The sequence below is a fragment of the Notechis scutatus genome, chromosome 2 (genome assembly GCF_049901735.1).
Source record: "Notechis scutatus isolate UNSWTSFEM ecotype Mainland chromosome 2, rNotScu1.2, whole genome shotgun sequence".
Lineage (NCBI taxonomy): Eukaryota > Metazoa > Chordata > Lepidosauria > Squamata > Elapidae > Notechis > Notechis scutatus.
Genome location: NC_142010.1, coordinates 53,600,082 through 53,620,682, shown reverse-complemented (window position 1 = coordinate 53,620,682; position 20,601 = coordinate 53,600,082). Strand labels below are relative to the sequence as shown.

Genomic DNA, 20,601 nt, shown 5'->3' with positions numbered 1-20,601 from the left:
GCTTGAATAGGATAGGACTGGATGAAGATACTCTTCAGCAATGGGAAACTATTCATTTTTGGAAAGAACTGTCCAGTGCAAGTTCTACTTTATATTAGCTCACAATGGCTCAATTCTCGCTTCTCTAATCCCACAAGAAAACAAGAGATTGGGGATGTTTCCTTCCATGAATTTTTTTAAAAATATAACTCAAAGTTAGCCAATGTTTTGTTGTGGACTATAATCATTACTAAGGTGTTCAAAATGGTTTGCGTTCAAAACAGCCATCTAGAACATTTTAAGCCTGAAACAAAACTGGTATTTTTGTAATGTTTCAAATGACATACTTGTAAGTGTTTCATGCTACACTGAGTTGGAATGTTACCTACTTATTTTTTTTCTGTGTTAGACAGTATAGAAGGAGATAATAGTCATTCCTGTTATTACTGATTTAGACTGGATGAATTGACCTACTGGTTGGAGTTTAGAAGTGATGCAATGTGGATCTAGGCAGCCCATAACACTATAAGGAAGACATTCTAATGTGATTGCTACCAATGAGAGACAACTAAAGAAGGTTTAAGATTGTAATTAACTGGGTTGTTTCTCACTGCAGCTTTCTCTGTTGCTGGAAATAAGTACACCTAGTTGCTGATCTCCAAATTAACTCACTGAAGATTTAACTAAAATCTGGTCTTATTTTAAATGATAGCATAATGAAATATAATGGAATTGGTGAGGAGAGAAAAATGTGAATTTTCCTATTCCCTTGATCTTCAAATGAACTCCCCTAAGAATTTGAAAGTACATCACTCCCAATTCGCATCCCATCAAATAAAGAAAAACCTGTTCTCTAATTTGGAGGGCATCCTTTTTTTCAGTTAAGTGTTCTATGAATCCTGGCAACAACAACACAGTTAGGATTCCTTGTTAGGATTCCTTGTTACAATTATCTCAATTTCCCCCCTTTTTTAAATAGATGGATGTCATTAAGCACTCCAATTACTTGCCACCAACTCCCGTTTATGACCAGTTATATACTCCTCCCTAATTGGGAGTTTTCTCTATTTGTGTTCTAACAATTATAGTACTGCTCAATCATTCTAAACTCTCAATTTGACTAGTAATCTTTTAAAAGAATTAACTATATTGGTAAATCTTGCTTTCCTTAACTTAGAAAAAGCTCTTACCTTCCCTTTCTCCCGAATAAGTTTCTTTAGCCAACACACGTGATGAAAATTTCTGTGCCAATTTTTCAAAGCTCATTACCATTTCAACATCAAGCTTTTCAGGACTAGTGGTTATAAAAGAAAAAAAAATATTTCATTACTCTTTTGCTTTAATCTAAACCAGGGGTGTCAAACTCATGTCATCACGGTGGTGTAACTTGATGTATCAGGACTTTTCCCCCCTTTGCTAAACCTGGTGTGGGCGTGGCCAGCACATGACACATCCGGTCCATGGGCCAGGAGGTTGGCAGCCCTGGTCTAATCTGTTTTTTTCCCTTTCATATCCTAACAAAAACCTGGAACTGTGCAAAAAGCTTAATTGTTGACCAAGAATCAGATTGGGGGATAAGTTGCACCCAAGTTTAGAAAATGTGAGGATAGCAACTCAGTGCACAGAAAGACAGTCTGAGGCAACTTGACTATGGGCTCCGAATGCAAGATTAACAACGCCTGATATATTGGGGATGAAACTACAGAAACCAACTGATACAGGTAAATTTGTGAATTCTTCTTCTGAAAAGGCAAAACAACTGACAATGGATGCCTGGGAATCATAGAAAGAGCCTAAGAGCTCAGGAAAGGCATGCTGGCTGGTATGTATAATTGGATCTATACCTAACTAAGGCAAATTAGGCCAATGTCACAGAAACGGATTCATAATAAATCCCAATCCCAAAGACCAGAACAGTAGAAGCCTGCATATGTACCCACTAAGGTATAAAGGTTTACAATGCTGTTGGGGACACTCAGCTTCAAATCCACCCTTAGCCATGTAAACTCACTGGGTGAACTTCATGCTAGTCACTTTCTCTTAGTCTAACAAACATCTCAAAGTGGTAATTGGGTGAAAAACTGAATGCCATTTTGTTTTTCTGCAGGAGAAATGGGATAAAAAACAACAAAATAAATATGTGGCTCTAGACGATGGGGTATTAGCCCGGTGAACCAACACAGAACAGTCAGAGTAAGATTGGGACTTGTATTTAAGTAAAGAGTTGCTCATCAGTGTCACTATATATGCATACCTTACAAGCTTACTGACTGGACTTGCAAATACATCACTAATTGTTGACTGTACATCAGAGTATTAATTTCTCCTATTTTTGTTGATCCTGTATTGTATTGCTATATTTTGGGTAATGTGAAATTTACCGGTGTGTACATATTTTGTATTAATTTCCTCAGTGAACTCCATCTCTATAAACTATTCTTGGATCTTGTATACAACCTGGGGAGCACTGAGAACTAAGGAAGCTAGAAATGCATTTTAGCAGTTAAAAATAAAATTACTAGTGCTGTGCACAGAACAATGTTCCATTCTTTCAAAATGTTAGATAATTTAGTCCAATTCAAACTGACTTCAGGTCTGGTTATGAATACTTACAGTTTGCAGGGAAGCGTAGGACGTTTTTCAGATATCAAAGCAGCATGACAAACAAGCTTTCCTTTGTTTAAAAGTTGCCCTTTCCATAAAGTATAACTTGCTTTATCTACAATATAAAAGGACAAAAATATTCAAAATACTAACGTAATGTTCAGTGGTGGGTTTCCAATTTTTTCCCTACCAGTTCTGAGAGCACGCCAGGCTCTTTTACTTTATACACTTCAGCTTCCTGATTAAAAATAATTAGTTGTCAAGGTGCCTGGATGCACAAAATGAATAAAGCACCAATACAACCTAGAAATTATGGCCTTTTATCAATATAATATATGTAACAGCCAGAATATAGTTCTGGACATTATCTGCCCAATGAGTTTTATACTTATTTCTCTTAAAATGTCTCATTATTGAAAACAACAAAAAAAAAAACCTAGCATCCATTATACTAGTTTGGAACTTCCATTTATATATCCACTAGAGGGGATTTTGGTTAGTTCCAAGGTCAGAGTGCTTAGACTGCTCAACATACATTAATATCTAGAGAGCATTGCACAACATGCATTGTTTAGCCCAATGATGTTTTCAAAGTGTAATAAATTTACAGCCACCTCTGCTATGCTGCCACTGCAGCTCCAAAACTTTGTCGCTCTGCTAGGCGCTGAACAGCTGATTGATTCTTCTGGTATTTCTTTGTGGCCCATGAGAATTTTTATTTTATCAATGTGGCACTTTCCCTTCAACAGATTGTGCACTGACCTGGAGTTCAGTGTCTCCAGTCAAAAAATTAACTAAGAGCTATGCCATTCTTCGAGGTACCAATTCTTTCTCTGAATTATAGTCCTGATTCATTGTAAGACACTTGACTTTTGTTTTTCATGTATCTGCCTTCCAGAGGATGCTCAAATAATTTTGATTTAGAAAGAAAACTAAAAACTAATTCATGATATGCTCAATGTTTTACACAGCCACAGATTCCACTTGATTACATATGCAACCAATTTATCTTTTATCATCTATTATCATTTATTTTCTGGTCACTGCAGACTGCATTGGTAAAATGCCTAATAAAATAATGAATACAGAAAATGTTCTTTATTTTCCTGACTGAAGAATTTACATAAATTAAATACTAAATACAATGAAATACAAAATGTACTTTAAAATAGATTGCTTCCCAGCCAAGTATTCAAACCATCTTAAAACTTTAACAATCACTGAAAAAACTCTTCCAAGTTTATATTCCTGCCAAATTCCAGTTCCCAAGTTTCCTATCTTTCTACTGAAGACTCTTAACATAAAGCCTTCCAGGAACTGCAGTCCAGGAACTGGGCCGCACAAGCGAAGGAAATTCCATCTGGGCAGTCCCGTTCACCCCGTCTCGTCCCCGCAATCCATGGAAAAACTGTCCTCCACAGAAGCTTTCCCTGGTACCCAAAAGGTTGGGGGGAAGCTGGCCTAGAACATATATTTATCTTTAAATACTTTTAATAGCTAATTCTAACGGGGGGGGGATCAGTAATTGAGCCATTTTCTGGGAGGCATAAAATGTTTTAGTATATTAAAACAAATAAGCATGCAATACTTTACAGAAAGAATACCACAACTAACACTCATTTAATAACCTCACTAGCAATACCACTGCTAGGTGACACTGTTAAATGAAGCATAATATGACTGTGCCTGACTTTAAAATATCTCTGTCGCAGTCATCATGTGTGATGTCACATGACCAGGACTTGCGACTTACTGCCAGCTTTCTCACTGAGTTTGCTTGTCAGAAACCGGCTGTGAAGATCGACCCCAGAGTGTTGTGTCAAGCATAAATGTGCACCAGTTGCAAAGTGCCTAAATCATAATTATGTAACTCTGGAAGTGATGCAACGGTCATCAATTTGAAGACTGGTCATAACTCTATTTTTTCAACACTATCACAACTTCAAACAGTTGCTGAGCAAGGATTATGTGTACCCTAATTAACATTCAAGCAATAGCTCACAATTTTATTTAGTAATTGAATTCTTTATTTATTTAGTAATTGAATTGAATTCTTACCAGTACTCTTATCCATGCTAGAAGTCTTTGATCTATAAGCAAAATAAATAGTTATAATTTTAAAAACAATTCATTTTTATTCTATCTAGATTTTATAGAATAACTATATACAATTTATAAAACATTTTTCATATAAAAAAGAATGGAGGAATATTCATAACTAGGACTTCAATGTTTATTGACCGTCCACAGCTCATCAGCTACTTCTACACCTTTCAAAATAATATGAAGATAGTGGAGGATTTTTGGTTAAAGGTCATATTAAAGTTATGCATTTTTGAACACTGCAGCAGCTAAAGGTCTCAGGTCATTTGCAGGAAAGGGCAGTATTTCTTGTTTCTCTGCTAGGCAACAGCTGAAACTATTTCCCTCATTATTTCTAACATATATCCAACTAATAGTTTTTTAGAATGTCAACAAAACAATAAATCCCAAAGGGAAACTATGGAACACTTTAAAATGGCATGTACAAAATTTTCCAGATAGTTCTACATAAATACATTGAATACATTAATCATGAAGCATTAACTATGAGATAATATGAATTATCTTTTACACAGGGATGTTCTAAACTTAACATACCAAGAATATCAAGTATATTCTGCCAAAGCAAATTTATACAACTGAACTTCAATGAGCCAAACTGAGGCCACTAAGGATTTTATTAACAGGAAGCTCATTTGGTAATTCAATTATCATTAGACTGCATTTTTAAGTTCCTTTGTTTCCCAGGACATGCTCAGGGTTACAGTTAGGTTTTTGGAGGCCTTCCATTTCTAACTCTTAGTAAATCACTTAAGTTATTACAAGTTAAATAGTTTGTCACTACTTTGTTAAAGATTTTGAAGTTTGCAGGGTTTTAGACAATATCCCAAGGTCATTACCATCTGAGCAAAAATCCTGAAATATATCTAACAGCAGCACTTTAACTGATTTGAATCACTGTGGCAGGGCATAAAAAGAGAGCAATTAAAAATTATTAAAGCACCTTTTTGGGTATTCTATGGTCAGTGATTAGGACATCCTAAAATACCAGTATGCTAATGTTAAACATAAAGAAACATGAAAATATGCACTATTTCAGAAAAAAATATCCATTTGTATGTATTTTACCTATGAAAAGCCAAAACTAATATTTCAGCCTGTTTCAATGTTATATCCCAGAAATTACAGAAACACCAGTATCGTCTTCATTTAGTGCTAGGCATGAAGTTGAATCTCTCAGGCATATGTTACAGCTGATATTATTGGCATGACTTGCAGATTAATGACTGCAAAAAACGGAATTCATCACTTTCCATATAGAGCAAATTGTTTTTAGAGTTCAAGGGAGCCTTCTCACTACTGTTTAAGGAGAATTTATAACCTACTTGTTTTCACAAATACTATTTGTTGCTTTAACAGAGTGTAAGGGATGTGAATACCATATAAATGGTTTGATTAAATAAAAGGTCATAAATTTTAACTAATATTTTACACAGTACTTTTAAAAATATAAATAAAGCTTCACTCACCTTACTTGAGGCAAATACTTTTGCATTTTTTCATCCTTGTATAAAAATGATACAACAGCGTATGGACAGACATGTCTTGGTCTTTGTCTGATCTCATGAAATTGATATTCATAAAAGTAATACTGGAAACAAATGCATAACAAGTGATATTCTTAGAAGTAATTCTGGAAAAAATGCATAACAAACAACTTTGTCTGAAATGTACTGGGCCTCAATTCAATTAGATGATCAATGAAATATAGTCCTAGTTTTGCTGAAATTTACATCAGTGATGAAGCAGTCCAGAGTCGCCTTATCAGGGAGAGGGATAACATATAAATTTAATTAATTAATAAATAACAAAAGAAATTTGGGAACAAAAAAACATTTGCCAAAGACATTTCTGTAATTTTATTTAGGAACACATTCAATTATTCAAGTTAACATAGAGATATAGATAGGTATATAGAGATATAGATATATCAATGACATTATTTTATCTGTAAGCCATTTTATTCAATGCAGAAAAACAATAATGTGTGAGAGAAGAGAAAATACAGGTAATACTTGACTTACAATCACAATTAGGACTGAAATTTTGGTCAATAAGCAAAGTGAGAAGTCATATAACCACTTTACTTAGTGGCCATTGTTAAGTGAGAATCCAGTCTTTAAGCAGATGGAATCCCAGATAAGCAGCACAGGGTGGTTGTTTTTTGGGGGGAGGCCCTGGGAGTAGAGGCTGTATGCTAGTTGGGGAAGGACTACCACAGTGTGGTCCAAAGTCTCAGCTGCCCCAGCTCAGCCATTACTATGACTTGCAACATTGATATCAACCTTCTCAGGCAAACCAGACAGAAAATACAATTAAATGAATTCATTCTACTTTACTGTAAGACTATATTGACAAAATCTTGAAAATCTGAAAGTACAAACTTTCCACTTGCCACTTTTAGCTGCCTGATCCATTTGAGCAGGTCCTTTCTCAGTTTCTGTGACTGTTAAGCTATTACAGGCTCGGACCCTCTTGTCTGATTGTTTCCTAGGCAGCATTTCTCCTCAATTTTCCCCAAGGCCACTAATGCATTCCATTACAACCAGAAAATTTCAAAAAGATTACGAGAATTGGATACCAGCTTGTAGAAGGGAAAGGATACTGGTTTGGAGAACAATGTAAGGGACAGCATAGCCTGTGAAGTGCAGGGCATTGGGCCCAATTTGGATTTTACACAATGGTGGAATAGCTGTATGGGGCTTGAAGTGTTATTTCTCAACAACTGAAGTATAGGGTTGGGAGGGTGGCAGCTGGCTGACTGCTAAAGTCCTCAGGCCTCAATTTCAGCCGTAGCCCTGATGCTGTGAACAATAGTATAGTTGTTGTTGTTGTTGTTGTTGTTGTTGTTTTTTTGGGGGGGGGAATCAGCAGGTAGGAATAATTGCAGCATTCTTAGGGTCATTCCTAAGTATGATTAGGCTGCCAAGAGTTTGATTTTGATCAGATGACTACAGGGGTGCTGCCACAGCCATAACTTCAGGAATGGGTTGTAAGTCCATGTTTTCAAAACCATCATAATATTAATCGGTTGCTGAACAAATGATTGTAAAACGACCTGTATACCTAAACCTAAATTGCCCCACCTCATTCAACAGACTTTATGTAATTTTTTTTTATTAGTGCAGATCATTCTTGCTTCCACCATATCTATGATCACTTCATAATTGTCCTTTGAACTATTTTTCTCTTTTTGAGATATATCTGCTCCATTCCCAATCATGACTTTTATTCTTTCTACTCCTTTTCACCAGTCAACTCTTCCTTTATATATTGTTTTGTAATTCAATTATTCATTCTTTCCAGCCAAGCCACCTAATATACATCTTTCATACTGGTCATTCGCTTTTGTATTCAGTCCACATTACTTTAACATCCCAAATTTTTGCCCTTGTCTCTTATTTTACTACAAATGCTTAATTAACACACTTCCATTGCAGAAACTTATTTTTATGTTTCTCCTGACATATTTTCACTCCCAAGTTACAAAAAGGGTAGATGTATACTTTTATACGAAGCTATTTTTCTCATCTATAGACATTCATTCCTCACAATGAATCACATACTTCCCACAACTTTTTTATTCCTTGTTCAATGTTTACACCATTAAGGAGCCCTTAATTTATTCTCAAGCATGCTTTCCTTCCACTATCTGCAATCAGCACCCAACCTTCACGGATATTTCCCAAATGTTAGTTGTTGTCACTTTTGTAATCTTTCACAATTCTGCCAAACATTCTTAGGCAATTTCACAAAATAAAAACCCTGATTTCCTGTCTTTTTATTAATCAATCTTTATTCTATGTCTTTTCCCCCATTTTAATCTTCAGTAGCAATTATTTACTGATATTTGCATTATTTCTCATTTTTAGCATTTTTCGGTTCCCTGCTGCATGACACATCTTCTTTCATGATCCTTGTTAGTGTAGCTCTACATATTTGTGTTACAAAATTCTTTTTACTATGTCCCAAGTAGCTTCCACATCTCCTTTCTTGTGTCCACTTTCCATTCTTTTTATGGGGAAATTATCTGTTAGGTTTTTATACAGGACTTCTATTTCTTCAATATTTTACTTTCATCACTTCTTCATTACTCTGTTTCATCACTCTACTTTCAAACTAATTTCTTTCACATATTTCCCTATCTTTCATACCTGCATTTTCTAAAAATCCATACTCACTACCAAAAACCAGCCTGTTTCACTTTTCGAACTTCTGACTATCTCTGCATCTTTTACTGATCCTCTCAACATTTTAAATAAACAATCAAATAATTCTTTTCAAGTTATTCCTTTTCCATGTGTGTATTTAGATAGCCTCGTTGTCACCTATTCAGAATGAATAAAACTTTTAATAGACAAATATTCATCAGTCACCATTCTCATTCACTTTCAGGTTTCCAAATGGCCCAATAGCTTTGTCTCAATTTTTCCCCTGAACAGCAATTGTTTCAAATGATCAAGTTTTCCCCCAAAGTCTTCTTTCATATCACCTCACTAAAACATAACACACAATCTACAACCATAATACTAATACCAGTATTTTGATATATATCTTGACCTTTTTATTCTTAAGTAACCATCCACTGTCTTATTCACTGACTTCTGTCCACATCAGCTTTTTTTCACATCTATTACAACCTTCCATTTTCTTAGTTTCACATTTATAACTTATGTATTTTTCTTTCAATCAATTGTGCACTTTTACATTTTACTCCTCTTGCATTCTAGGTTGCAACCTTCCCCATGGTAGTCATCATCAGATGGGCTCTTCAATTAACTGAGGCTTTCATATAGCACTTTTAATCAAGGAGACAAATAGATTGTATTATCAGATCTAGTTGTATATTTGCAATGTTCCCAGCTAACAGAAAGGACAGTTATTAATTAGTTGTGGCACATTTTTGCCAGTATCCACAAGTACAACCAACACCTAGTTTCATTCATTCATTTATTCTATGAAATCAGGATTTATCATCTATAGAATACTTCACCAAGATATTGTTGCCCAAATCTTACAAATTAGAAGACACTTTTCTACATTAAATTAGGAAGTTAGGGCAGCCATATAAATATTTTCCAATATTATTTTTACCTGTGTCCGTTCATAAGCTCTGTAGTTACGGCTGGATGTAATTTTGTTTGCAGTTTTTGAAACATGGCATTCGTGTTTTGGTGTAGGATCCAGTGCATTTTTAACAGCTGAGTCCATTACATTTACTGTCTGGTTATCATATTTATCATATATAGTCTTCATTTTTCCCTAAAATGTTAGGAAATGGTTATTAATATTATTCCAGGTTCAATGCAAGCCCACATTTTCCACCCTGTAAAGTTCACACAAAACAACTAAAGAAGATTAATGTTGACTTAATCAATATATCCCTCAGACAAAGATGATTCAACTAGGTTTTATCTTAAATGGCATATTTTTCTAAATTGTCAGTGTAATTTTTAATCCTATGGAATTAAGTCACACAAATATACAAACATCCCTTAATAATAATCCCCACCCACGAAGAAAATATATGTAGGTTGAACTGTGGAATCCTTTGGTGGCTCCCTGAACTTGACTGATTGCACTTGCATATGTTTCATTTCTGAACAAGAAAACATCAGTGAACTTACTGCTCCCTAAATTGATGTTTATGTCATTTTGAACGAAAAACCAGTTTTAAAATATGTTTAAATTTTATAATATTATAATCACATTTATACAGAGAAAAGTTATTGAAAATGTTTTATTCAGATACATTATTGCATTAAAGACAAGGGGTTATACTGGTTTATTATTTCTCCTTAAGACATAAGATGAACCCTAAAAACTTAAGGAAAATCCCAAAACATACCTTTATTATTTTAAAAATAATAATATCACCAGTTGAATTAGCTTCCAGAGGATTAGCCTGTAACAAGTCAGCATATTTGGAAAGATATACACCTGTAAGACGTGGAAACAGTATGTCAACAAATGACATTTACAGAATTATTTTTGGCAATATATAAGAAATGTCAAACGGCCATTTCACATTATGTATTTCAATATAGCACAAATAAAATTCAATTTTATGTTTCCAATGACAGAATAGTGGTATATTTGGAGTTTTCTGCATGCTAACCAAGCTAAGATTGTGTACCAGGAGAAGGGGGAGAAGCTATTATTCATCACTTTAAAATGGATTTTGGAAGTGTGTTGAGGAATATGAAGATATCTTACTATTGTGAGAATGGATAGAAAGTTATTCTTTTATAAAAAAAATTGAATTGTATTATAAAAAGTTAATGACTCTTATTGCAAGATTCAGCAGCAAGGCTACAAACTGTAAAGGAAGAATCATTGTGTATCAACTTGACCAGAATGTGCAAGGAAGTGTGTGTGGCCTTGCTCTGAACAAACTGTAGAAGACAAGATAAGATAAATCCTGTTGTAACCAGACAAAAGGAAGTCATGTTTGTCATGTTATTTGTCAAGGATGTGTTTATCACGTGCACAGGATGTGTTCGTCAAGTAAGCAAAGGGAACTGGTAGGGATCTTCGCGTGGTCTGTACTGAGACTGTATAAAAGTATTGTTTGAAACCCCAAAGGCGCACTTCATGATCTCAATCCATTTTGGGAAGAGACATGGAGGCCTGCCTTTGCAAATGCATTTTTAATAAACTTCGTTTGTACATCAGAGTTGTCTGTCGAATTAGTGAGTATAAAATAAGATTTGGAACGTGTTTAAATCTCACAATCACTTGATTTTATCCTAAAATATTCCATGAAACTGCTGAAACACCATACAAGTGAGTAGCAGCAGTTATATTTTTAATCTAGGAAAACCAAGGTTATTTAAAGAACATGTATGCCATCCATTTCCTTAATATGACTGCAAGTATAGTAATCAGATCATTTAATATTAATGCATGAGAAAATTATGAGTCACCAAAGTATTTTTTTATTTATATAGGAATTCTCTTTATGATTATATACTGGTAAATTATTTGGATTAAAGCAGAAAATAAACAATTCAGGCTGATAACTAATTTAAAAATTCAGAATAGATCAGCTGGATAAAGTTGGTATCTTGGTTTAAAATGTGTTAATCAGACACAATACATCTTCTGCCTTCGTATTGCTAGTTGCCACATATTTAACAACAAAGAAAGACATAGTTACCCATTGAAGGATTGCCAAGAACTGCTATCTTGGAATGGCCCACCAGTAAACCATTTTCACATATATTTTGGACCTGAAATTAAACATTTAATGTATCAGAATGATAGAGTTCTGGGATACTGTAATGATTGATTGACTAACTAATGGTTATCATATTGGTCTTTGTTTTTTGTGTTTGTTTAGCTATTATCTGCCTTTTGAAATAATTATATTAGGACAGGAGGCTTTAGAAAGCATAGTTACAGTAAACTGACTTACTGTACCTTACACAGTATATTTTAGTTATACTATGGTAATTCCTTGATTTAATGGATGAGTTGGGAGGAAAGAATGTGTTTCAAATTAATGTCCACTAAATGAGGAAGCAGACATTATGAGACCCAAAATATACTCATACCAAAAAAAGACATTTAAATCACAGGTGAGGAACAAGTGCTGTAAACATTCTCATGTGAGCACAACTGATGGTACTCCTGGCAACCATATACATGGCTGATTAAATGCTGAAGCTCCATCATATTTATAGTTTGTCAATGCCTTTGGCGTAATATTATAAACTAACCCATATTGTAATAAACTTCTAGCACTGATTGGCACAGAATGTTCAATAATATTTAAAATGTTCAAAGAACAAAGATATTAGAAGCCACAATATCTGCATCTGGAAAGGTTTGATGACCTCTTTTATCATATTACAGAAAAAAAATAAACTACCTTGTGCTTGTAATTGTTAGACACTCACACTATTTTAGTAATTGAAATGACAAAGCAAGATAATTAAAATTTAAATTCTCCTTCCTTGATGGATATAGGAGTTGGCTGTATCCATTTGTATCCATATCTGACTTTGCCTTTCTACTTAATAAGACAGCACAAATCCTGCAAAAATGGTGCTTTAAAAAGTGTGAAACCACATAAACACACTTTTCAAATAATTAAAAAATAGCTTCTTTTTCAACGTTTGCAATCTGCTGAAGTGACACTGAATATGGAAAGATAACAATTCAAAATAAATTAGTATTAAGTTGTTACTAAATGTTCTAAAGCACCTTTCAAAGGATTTGCTTATCCCTACTTTGTAGTTATTCCAAATACCAAGCAAACACAAACGTAAACCTCTAACCATAATGTATAGGTAAAAAATTGAAGGGGATCATTTTTACTCAAATATTTCACCCTACTCCAAACTGAAATGACAAGCAGACTTTGCCTAATTCCATATTTTATTTCAGAGGCACAAGATTAGAAAACTTGCCAAAGGAAGTATGTTCATGCAGCAATAGTTTTGTCTGTATACTAAACAATCATCATCTACCAATTTTCTGCATCCTCACATTTGTCTTTCATAGCAGTATTTTTTCATCTTCTATTCTAACAGGCGTTAACATTAATATCTCAATATGAAGAATTTGCTTAACAACATTCTTCCAGATATACAAATAGATAATTTTCTTTTATGGTTCAATTCTGTTGATTTGAAAAAGCCAACAACACTTTAAAAGTTACTTTACAAAAATTACATTCTTACCAACGAACGATCAACCTTTAGAAATGCATATGCTTCAGCAAGCTCTTTCTCTGACCTCCCATCTTGTTTCAATTCTTTTCGTTTCTCTATGAACTTTTGAGAGAAAAAAACTAATATAATGAACAAAAACTAGCACATTTCATAGCATACGTGTACTCCTCAATTACAATCATTTGTTTGCAACCATTCATGTTATTATGTTTTTATGATATTTAAGTTATAATGGTCATAGCACTGAATGGATTCAGAACTGGTCCTGAATGAACAAAATATGGGCACTTGACAATCAGTTCGCACTTACATGATCACCATTTGCAACCGTCTCTGCTGGCTTCCCATAAGCAAAATCAATGAGGAAGTTGACAAGAATATCACACGTTATTGGGGTAACTGTCCCACACACACCGGGCCTTTCTTAGCTCCCACACATCATGCCCTCCTTTCCACATAATGATCAAAACAACTCTCTGCCTACACCTTAGATTACATGAGACATAAAACCTACCTGGAGGACATATATGGGGTCCTCTTAACCAACTTGCTCAGATTGAAGAAGCTATTTGGATAAGCAGTGAAATGTTTTGATTCAACAAGTTCAGTTGCCATGACTCAACCTCCAAACAACTCTACCTGGATGATTGACAGACTTCATCAAAATAGTCTTTTCTTGGCAGTTTTTTCAAAAGTTGTTTGCTATGACCTCCTTCCTAGGGCAGAATGTCTATGACTAGCCTAAGATTACCCAACTGTTTTTGTGCCTAAAGAGGGACTAGAAGTCAAAGTCCCTCAGTTTCTAACCTGGCTCTCTTCAATATGTACAATACTAAAAATTAAAATCTTTCAGAATCGAAATGTATTTTTATAACTTTTCCTTTACATTACGGAAGCATACCAACATAACTTAAATCATCTGAAATGTCTACATGCATTGCACTTAATTATGTACATTGATAATATATACTCACATCCTTTTCCAATAATTCACTATGAACCAGACTGGCTTTTTTGTATGTGAATCTGTCCTTTGAAAGGATATCTAAATATGATGAGTGCAAAATGTTCACAATATCTTCAAATTCACGGGATTCATTTGTTATGGGCTGAAAAAGAGCTACCAAGAAAGAGAAAATAGGAAACAAGTCACTCTTGCTGCCTAATAAAGCTATAAAACTTTAGAAACTAAAACAATCAGTAAAACTCCAAGGCAAAGATTTAAAAAAGTGTTAGTAATTAGGAAATCTATTATCCTAATAACATAGAAAAGCATTAACTTAGGTGAAAAGCTACTTTTCCTACACCATTATATACCATACAAATATCTGAGTTTTCCAGGAGCCAGCGATAGTTATCGAAACATTTTGTGGCAGAAATTAATAAATATGGTTTGGATATTATATTCAAACATCCTCAGTCTCAATCCTTCCCCAAAAAACATCTACTTTTATGAAGGATGCAGGCTTGCAGGCAGTGGTTTTCTTGCAGTTTGTTTTGTGGAACTATTCCCATAGATATCATAAGCTTTACATTTTAATACGGATTTCTTACTGTTTCAGTTTTATCTGGGTTAGTAGTTTTGTATTATCTGTGTTATATTTGATTACATATACATTTTTACTTTTGTTTTACTATATCGTAATTGTTTTAAGATGATGTAATTGTTTTAATGTGATGCGCAAACCATTTGTTATATTGTAATGGGTAACATATCCAATATTAACTATAAAACTTATCTATCACCTGAACATTTATTTTAATAGTTGACAAGCTTGCAACTTATAGTGTATTTAAGGTTAATTATTATAAAGAAGTTTAAAGATGGAGGGTAGTTATTTCCTTTCCTCTTCCTTTTTATCCAGTCTTAAAGCTATTGTGTTTAACTTTACTTACTGAAAATCAATAGTTCACATTTTATGTTCAACTACATATTAAAAATCTAGAACCAGTAGTCAGTTACAATGGGATGTCAATAGGCTAGGAAAATCTAACATTAGAGTCGAAATATTAGGGAGTATACTTTTCTTAACCTCTGGCCTTTTTCTTGGTTTTTTTAAATTTATATTCATCTCAATGAATACTGAACACCATGTTCAACAGTAATTGATCTTAGCCAATTTCTGCATTATCTATCAAACTGTAATTATATTATTTCAGCTTAGATTTCACAAACTTCAGGTATTATATACAAATGTTCAATGTTATTAGCCACATATAAAGTGATGGTTCTAGATATCTTAGATTACTACCATCATGGTAAACAATCAGAAATGATACATTTGTAATCAAAAACCCCTGTTTTAGCATGTGCCACAGAGTCAAGGCAGAACTGGGTATGTGCACTGGGTGTGGGAAAGGTGAACAATCAAGTTTCATTATGCAAGGCTTTTATTTCACTTTAAAATTTTTAAAGTGCTTTTTTAGTTCTTTCTATATAGCAGGTAGCATAGGGAAGAGATGAATGTAATGTGAACTGCAGGTAGGCTGTGGAACTGAACGTTTATCCTTTTTCAGAAATAGTACAATTCAATGCAATGGCATAGGCACCACCGTTTACCATGTTCTCAAAAATTGATAAAGTCCAACATCAAAGGATACTGGGAAGTCAGTTTAACAAGAAACAGTAGGGAGGAAAGTTTAACAAGAAACAGCAGGGAGAAAATGAAAAAGTGAGGAAAAAAGGACCCATGATTATGTTTTAAAAAATTGCATTCCAGAAAGAAACCTGATGGGGTCCATAATATTTAACTTTATAAGCTTTAAAAACTGAAGTAATTTCTTTTTTTAGCAAGTGACACAGCTACCAAAGTTCTGTGCCCAAGTATATAATTCAAATGTATCCACTCATTTGAATTTGGAAATTTCTGATAGCATATTACCTATTCTTCAGCATAGGAGCACTGTATCAGATCTCCACTTTTTTTTATATCATCTTATATTCACTGTGCTTTGTACTGTTATATGTAGTCCTTGATAATAACTGTTTCAATTTTTGCAAAGTAGGTGAGCCAAAAGAGATGTGTCTATGATAAAACAATCTCCGTTACATATTATAACAATGGCATAATAACCAAAGGTCAGCATAGAATTTCATTCAATTTGCCTAGAAAAGAAAAACATGTCTTTGCAGAATCAAGAATTAGGTTTAGATTATTTTCAATAAAGCTGCTGATTCTTTCACAAAATATAAAGGTGGGGAATTATATATATAAGAATGAACACAAAGCAGTATGAATAGTATAAATGAAAAAGGTCTGAATCAAATAAGAGTTCTCAGATTTGTAGTCTGGATTCCCAATTTAAAGAATTAGAATAAAAATATTAAGTTTCAAATGAGGATTTTTCTATTTGTTTTGGCTTTTATCAAAAAATCTTATTGTCAAGTTTCTTTTGAAGCATAGCTCAATGTTCAAAATATTAAAAACCTGATGAACACCCTAAATTTATTAATTCAGATGCCTAATCTAGAATACCAGAATCTCAGGATGGATATCCTATCTCATGCTGTAAAATGGATATATCTTAAAAGTGATGAAGATTTAATGTAAGACCATTTGTATACAATACTACATTTCGTAACAAGTGAACCATGTTACAAACTGGGATGAATAGATATTTTTGCAGCTTATATGTAAGATCAATGTTAAGCCGACATGTTCAAACGATGCTTCAAACCGCTTCCTCAGAAATACATCTATTTATTTTTATCTGGTTACTCCAAGAGAAGACTTTTACATAATGGTTCATAGGAATCTTCTCTATGTGTATTATTTTTCTACAAAACATACTGATTACTACCTTCTTTATATTAGAATTAACTTCAAAATTTAATACTCCCAAGATATTCACTTAATGTGCCTTAAAGTTTGAACTGATACTTCTGAGACCACTCTATTCTATGAAATGGTCTCAAATATTTTTTTTTAAAAGTCACATTTCAGTTCATTTATTCCTCTGAAAAAATAAATTATTATTTTCCTCTCATTCGTCTCCAAGGAGTTCTAACTCGCCACAATCAATCTCTGGCAATTGACTAATTACATAATACCTCTTATTTTGTTTCTTCGTTGCTTTGCTCATTTTGAGGCAAACATTTTTTTACAATTCTCTGGACAGAATGGTTCCCACAAGTGAGCCAAAATCCACTTCTGATTAGACTTCATTTGCTTCATTTGAAAAAATAGATAAGATGGTCATATTTATCCTCCTCCATTTTTCTTAAAATATTCTTAAATAATAATGTTGAACAGATGTAAATTTTACAATATTCTTGTTTTAAAAAATGGGACCAATATAAATATGCTTCCAAAATATTCTACATGGTTCCAATTCTGAAGTCAAACCCATAGGATAAGTCTATGAAGAAATTTTCTTCTCTACCTCTTGGAAACATGGGATTCAAAAATCATCAATTTTTTTATATAAATGATGCTAAAGAAGTGGAATTTTGATCTGAACCTTTCTATAAAAAAAATCAGGGTTTTAATTTTTAACAATAAAAATAGTAACTACTATGGTTATTTCATCCCAAAATTTGAAGTATCAATTTCATATCTTCTGTAACTATTCCGTCATGAAGCATCTTTAGCTATTTACAAATTAAGCAGATATTTGTATGAAGAGCTGGATCATCCCTTTATGTAATAGCACAACAATTTTCTATAGGCTTGACAATGGGCTGAGATATTCCCAGTGTTGGAATACAGACCAAATCAGAATAATCTTTAAGAGGAAAAAGTCTTATCACTTTTTAAATAACTTCATTTGTAAATCTATTAAAATGAATGTGGTCCTAAGTATATGCAGTTAACAAGAATTGGCCAATATAAACAGCAAAAAAATGTTGCAGTGGTAAAAATTATCTTCAGGAACCTAAAGATCCTTATGCCTGTTACAAAGAATACAAAATGGCAACAGAGTAAAAAATGGCACTAGTACAATCTGTATTTGAAACCTCAAGCCTGATTATTTGGAATAGAACCAAGACTTTTGAGATGTCTGTAAATATATGAATCTGGATTGCTCTTCTAGTTTTCTCTCTATAACATTCCTATATTAATTTTTAATTTAAAAAGGCATTGTTCAGCCCATTATTAAGATGAGAATTAAGGAAGACTCTCAACCTAACAGAACATTTGATCCACCTGTAAATCAGGGATGTCAAGTTTCAAGAAGTGGGTCAAGTTAGCCTACCTTACCTACAAGTCTATGCTAGCACACTGCTTAAGTTGATGAATCTTCTCCAAGAATGAGAAACAAGAACTGGTATTTACTAAGAATAGATGATCCCTCCTCTCCCTATTTTGACTTAGGTTTAAGAAATAATCCGCTTTTGAAGAAAAAGGATTGAAAGTAGATTTCCAAGCAAAGCTAACTCAAGACGAAACGTTTTGTGGGTTGCCCCCAAAAGGCCACATTCACAAGGCCGCATCGGATACGATGAACATTGGAAATGTAAGCTAAGCTTCCCTCGAAGGGCACGTGGCGCAGAACCACTTCCATCCTTAAAACACGCGGGAGAAAAAAATTCATCTATTCTAAAGCATCTCACGGAAGTGAGCTCGTGTAACGGTGTCAGCCCGCCTAAGGCCTCCTCTCTAAAGCGGAGGCCTTTCCTCTATTGCAGAGCGCGCGAGAGAAGGAGCCAGGCCAGGCTCCTTCGAGAGCCACCATCTCTTCCGCGAGCCTCGGACTTCGGCGGCGGCATTCTCCAGCCTTTTTTTCCCCAGCCCCCCGAATCGCGATTCGGATTCTTCCGGTTTCTAACGAAGCCATTTCCAAACCCAAGCGGGTTGCGTTTTCCAAAAGCCTCTCTCTTTTCCTTTCCTTTCCTTTGAGGCACAATCGTTTGCCCGGATCTCTCTCGCTCGCCCTTCTGCGAGGCTGCCTTAGAAGCGGGCTTTCTTCCGTGCCCGCCAGCCGGCTGCATGCAGGGGGTGGGAGATGTCACATGTATATGCGGAGCGAGGGGAGAAAAGCGGGCGGGGAGGGAGGGAAAGGAAGGCGGGGAAGGGTGTGAGGGATTCGAAGTAACAACCTTTCTTTTCTCGGCTCTTCCTGGGAATCTGAAAGTTTTTCTTAAGAGGCAGGTCTTCGGGGGCTCTGAGGAGCGAGGACCCCAGCCCCTCGCTAAGGGGCTGTGCCTGGGTTTGCTCGAGGGCCGCAGTCTTGCGGTGGCCACTGCGCGGGGAGTCCCTGTTCTCTACGGCGGCAGGGTCTAGCAGCGGCGACTCATCGCTTCGGCTTCTTTCAGAGCGGCCGCCATTTTGTGTGCAATCGTCCCCTTCGGCTGCTGCAGCTCCGTTCTCCACACCGAAGAGGCCGCTGCTGTCCTCCACCCGTTGAGAGGGCTCGGGCGTTTTTTCACCGCCACTCATAGCCGCGGCGTCCGCCATTCAAGCTGCGCAACTAAGTCAAGAAAGAAACGACCCTGCGCTTCTCCCCGAGCAAGACCCCCCTTCCTCAACGCCATGCAGGGAACCCGCGTCGTCGTCGTCGTCGTCGCCGCCAACCTTTCTACCTAGCCAGCAAGTCAGCGGTTCCCGCTCCTTCCCTCCCCGCTTTTCACTATAACATGGCGCTGAGGCGTCAGGAAAGAGGAGGGACTTTTTCACTTCGCCTCGCAGCCAATCAGCGTGCAGCGCTTCTGATAAATTTTGAGGAGGCGGGCCCCGCACTCTGCCCGGGGATGTGGAAGGGCGTGGCAGCCCGTGGAATAACGCGTGGTCGTGTTTGAACTTCACGTTGGTTGTAAGCAAAATAGGGGCTGTTGTGTCTCTTCCACCCCCCTCAGATGTCGTTGCAAAATGGTGATTTAACTGCGCCTTTAACTTGAAGGAAACCTAATTTTTAACCAGGACGAAGGAAAGGTTTCCTTATTAGATGTTTTAACAGTGGTCAACTTTGTGCTTATGTTCTTCAAGATTTGAAGTACTGTATTTGTGCGTGTCAGTTTTCTGTTCTTAAAAATGTTTTAACTTCGCCTTTGCCGTCTTTTCTTCCTTCCTAGCCTAAAATAGTGCATCGGTATCAAAAACTTTAGAAAGATGGGCAAATTAGCGTAGAAATGAATTTTTTTTCGCTATAGTAATGTATATTGCTGTTTTATATGGGGAGGCATATACAGTGCTGCTTTTTCATGGACCGACAAAACTGAGCAAACATTGAACAAAACTTGTATTTCAAACTTCATTATTGCAAAGACATTATTTTTAACTGTCTCAGCTATTCGTGT

At 35.3% G+C, this 20,601-nt stretch overlaps 1 protein-coding gene across 9 annotated transcripts in view; it reads right to left on the bottom strand.

The window, feature by feature from the left end:
* Positions 1-19,973, bottom strand: part of TASOR (transcription activation suppressor) — a 58,776-nt gene extending 38,803 nt beyond the window's left edge. For 3 of the 9 annotated variants that reach the window (XR_015747510.1, XM_026677511.2, XM_026677466.2), the window contains exons 1-10: positions 19,405-19,957; positions 14,339-14,484; positions 13,374-13,466; positions 11,846-11,918; positions 10,535-10,626; positions 9,781-9,948; positions 6,156-6,277; positions 4,642-4,673; positions 2,593-2,698; positions 1,170-1,273 (exon numbers count right to left, since the gene is read on the bottom strand). Coding sequence is in view for 8 of the 9 variants with exons in the window: in XM_026677511.2 (XP_026533296.1) it covers positions 1,170-1,273; positions 2,593-2,698; positions 4,642-4,673; positions 6,156-6,277; positions 9,781-9,948; positions 10,535-10,626; positions 11,846-11,918; positions 13,374-13,466; positions 14,339-14,484; positions 19,405-19,762 (1,294 nt within the window). In the remaining variant the exon portion in view is untranslated. Of the gene's footprint in view, positions 1-1,169; positions 1,274-2,592; positions 2,699-4,641; positions 4,674-6,155; positions 6,278-9,780; positions 9,949-10,534; positions 10,627-11,845; positions 11,919-13,373; positions 13,467-14,338; positions 14,485-16,246; positions 16,391-19,404 lie in introns of those variants that run through there. The other 6 variants (XM_087954761.1, XM_026677493.2, XM_087954760.1 and 3 more) reach the window with 3 other exon arrangements.
* Positions 19,974-20,601: the final 628 nt, after the last annotated feature.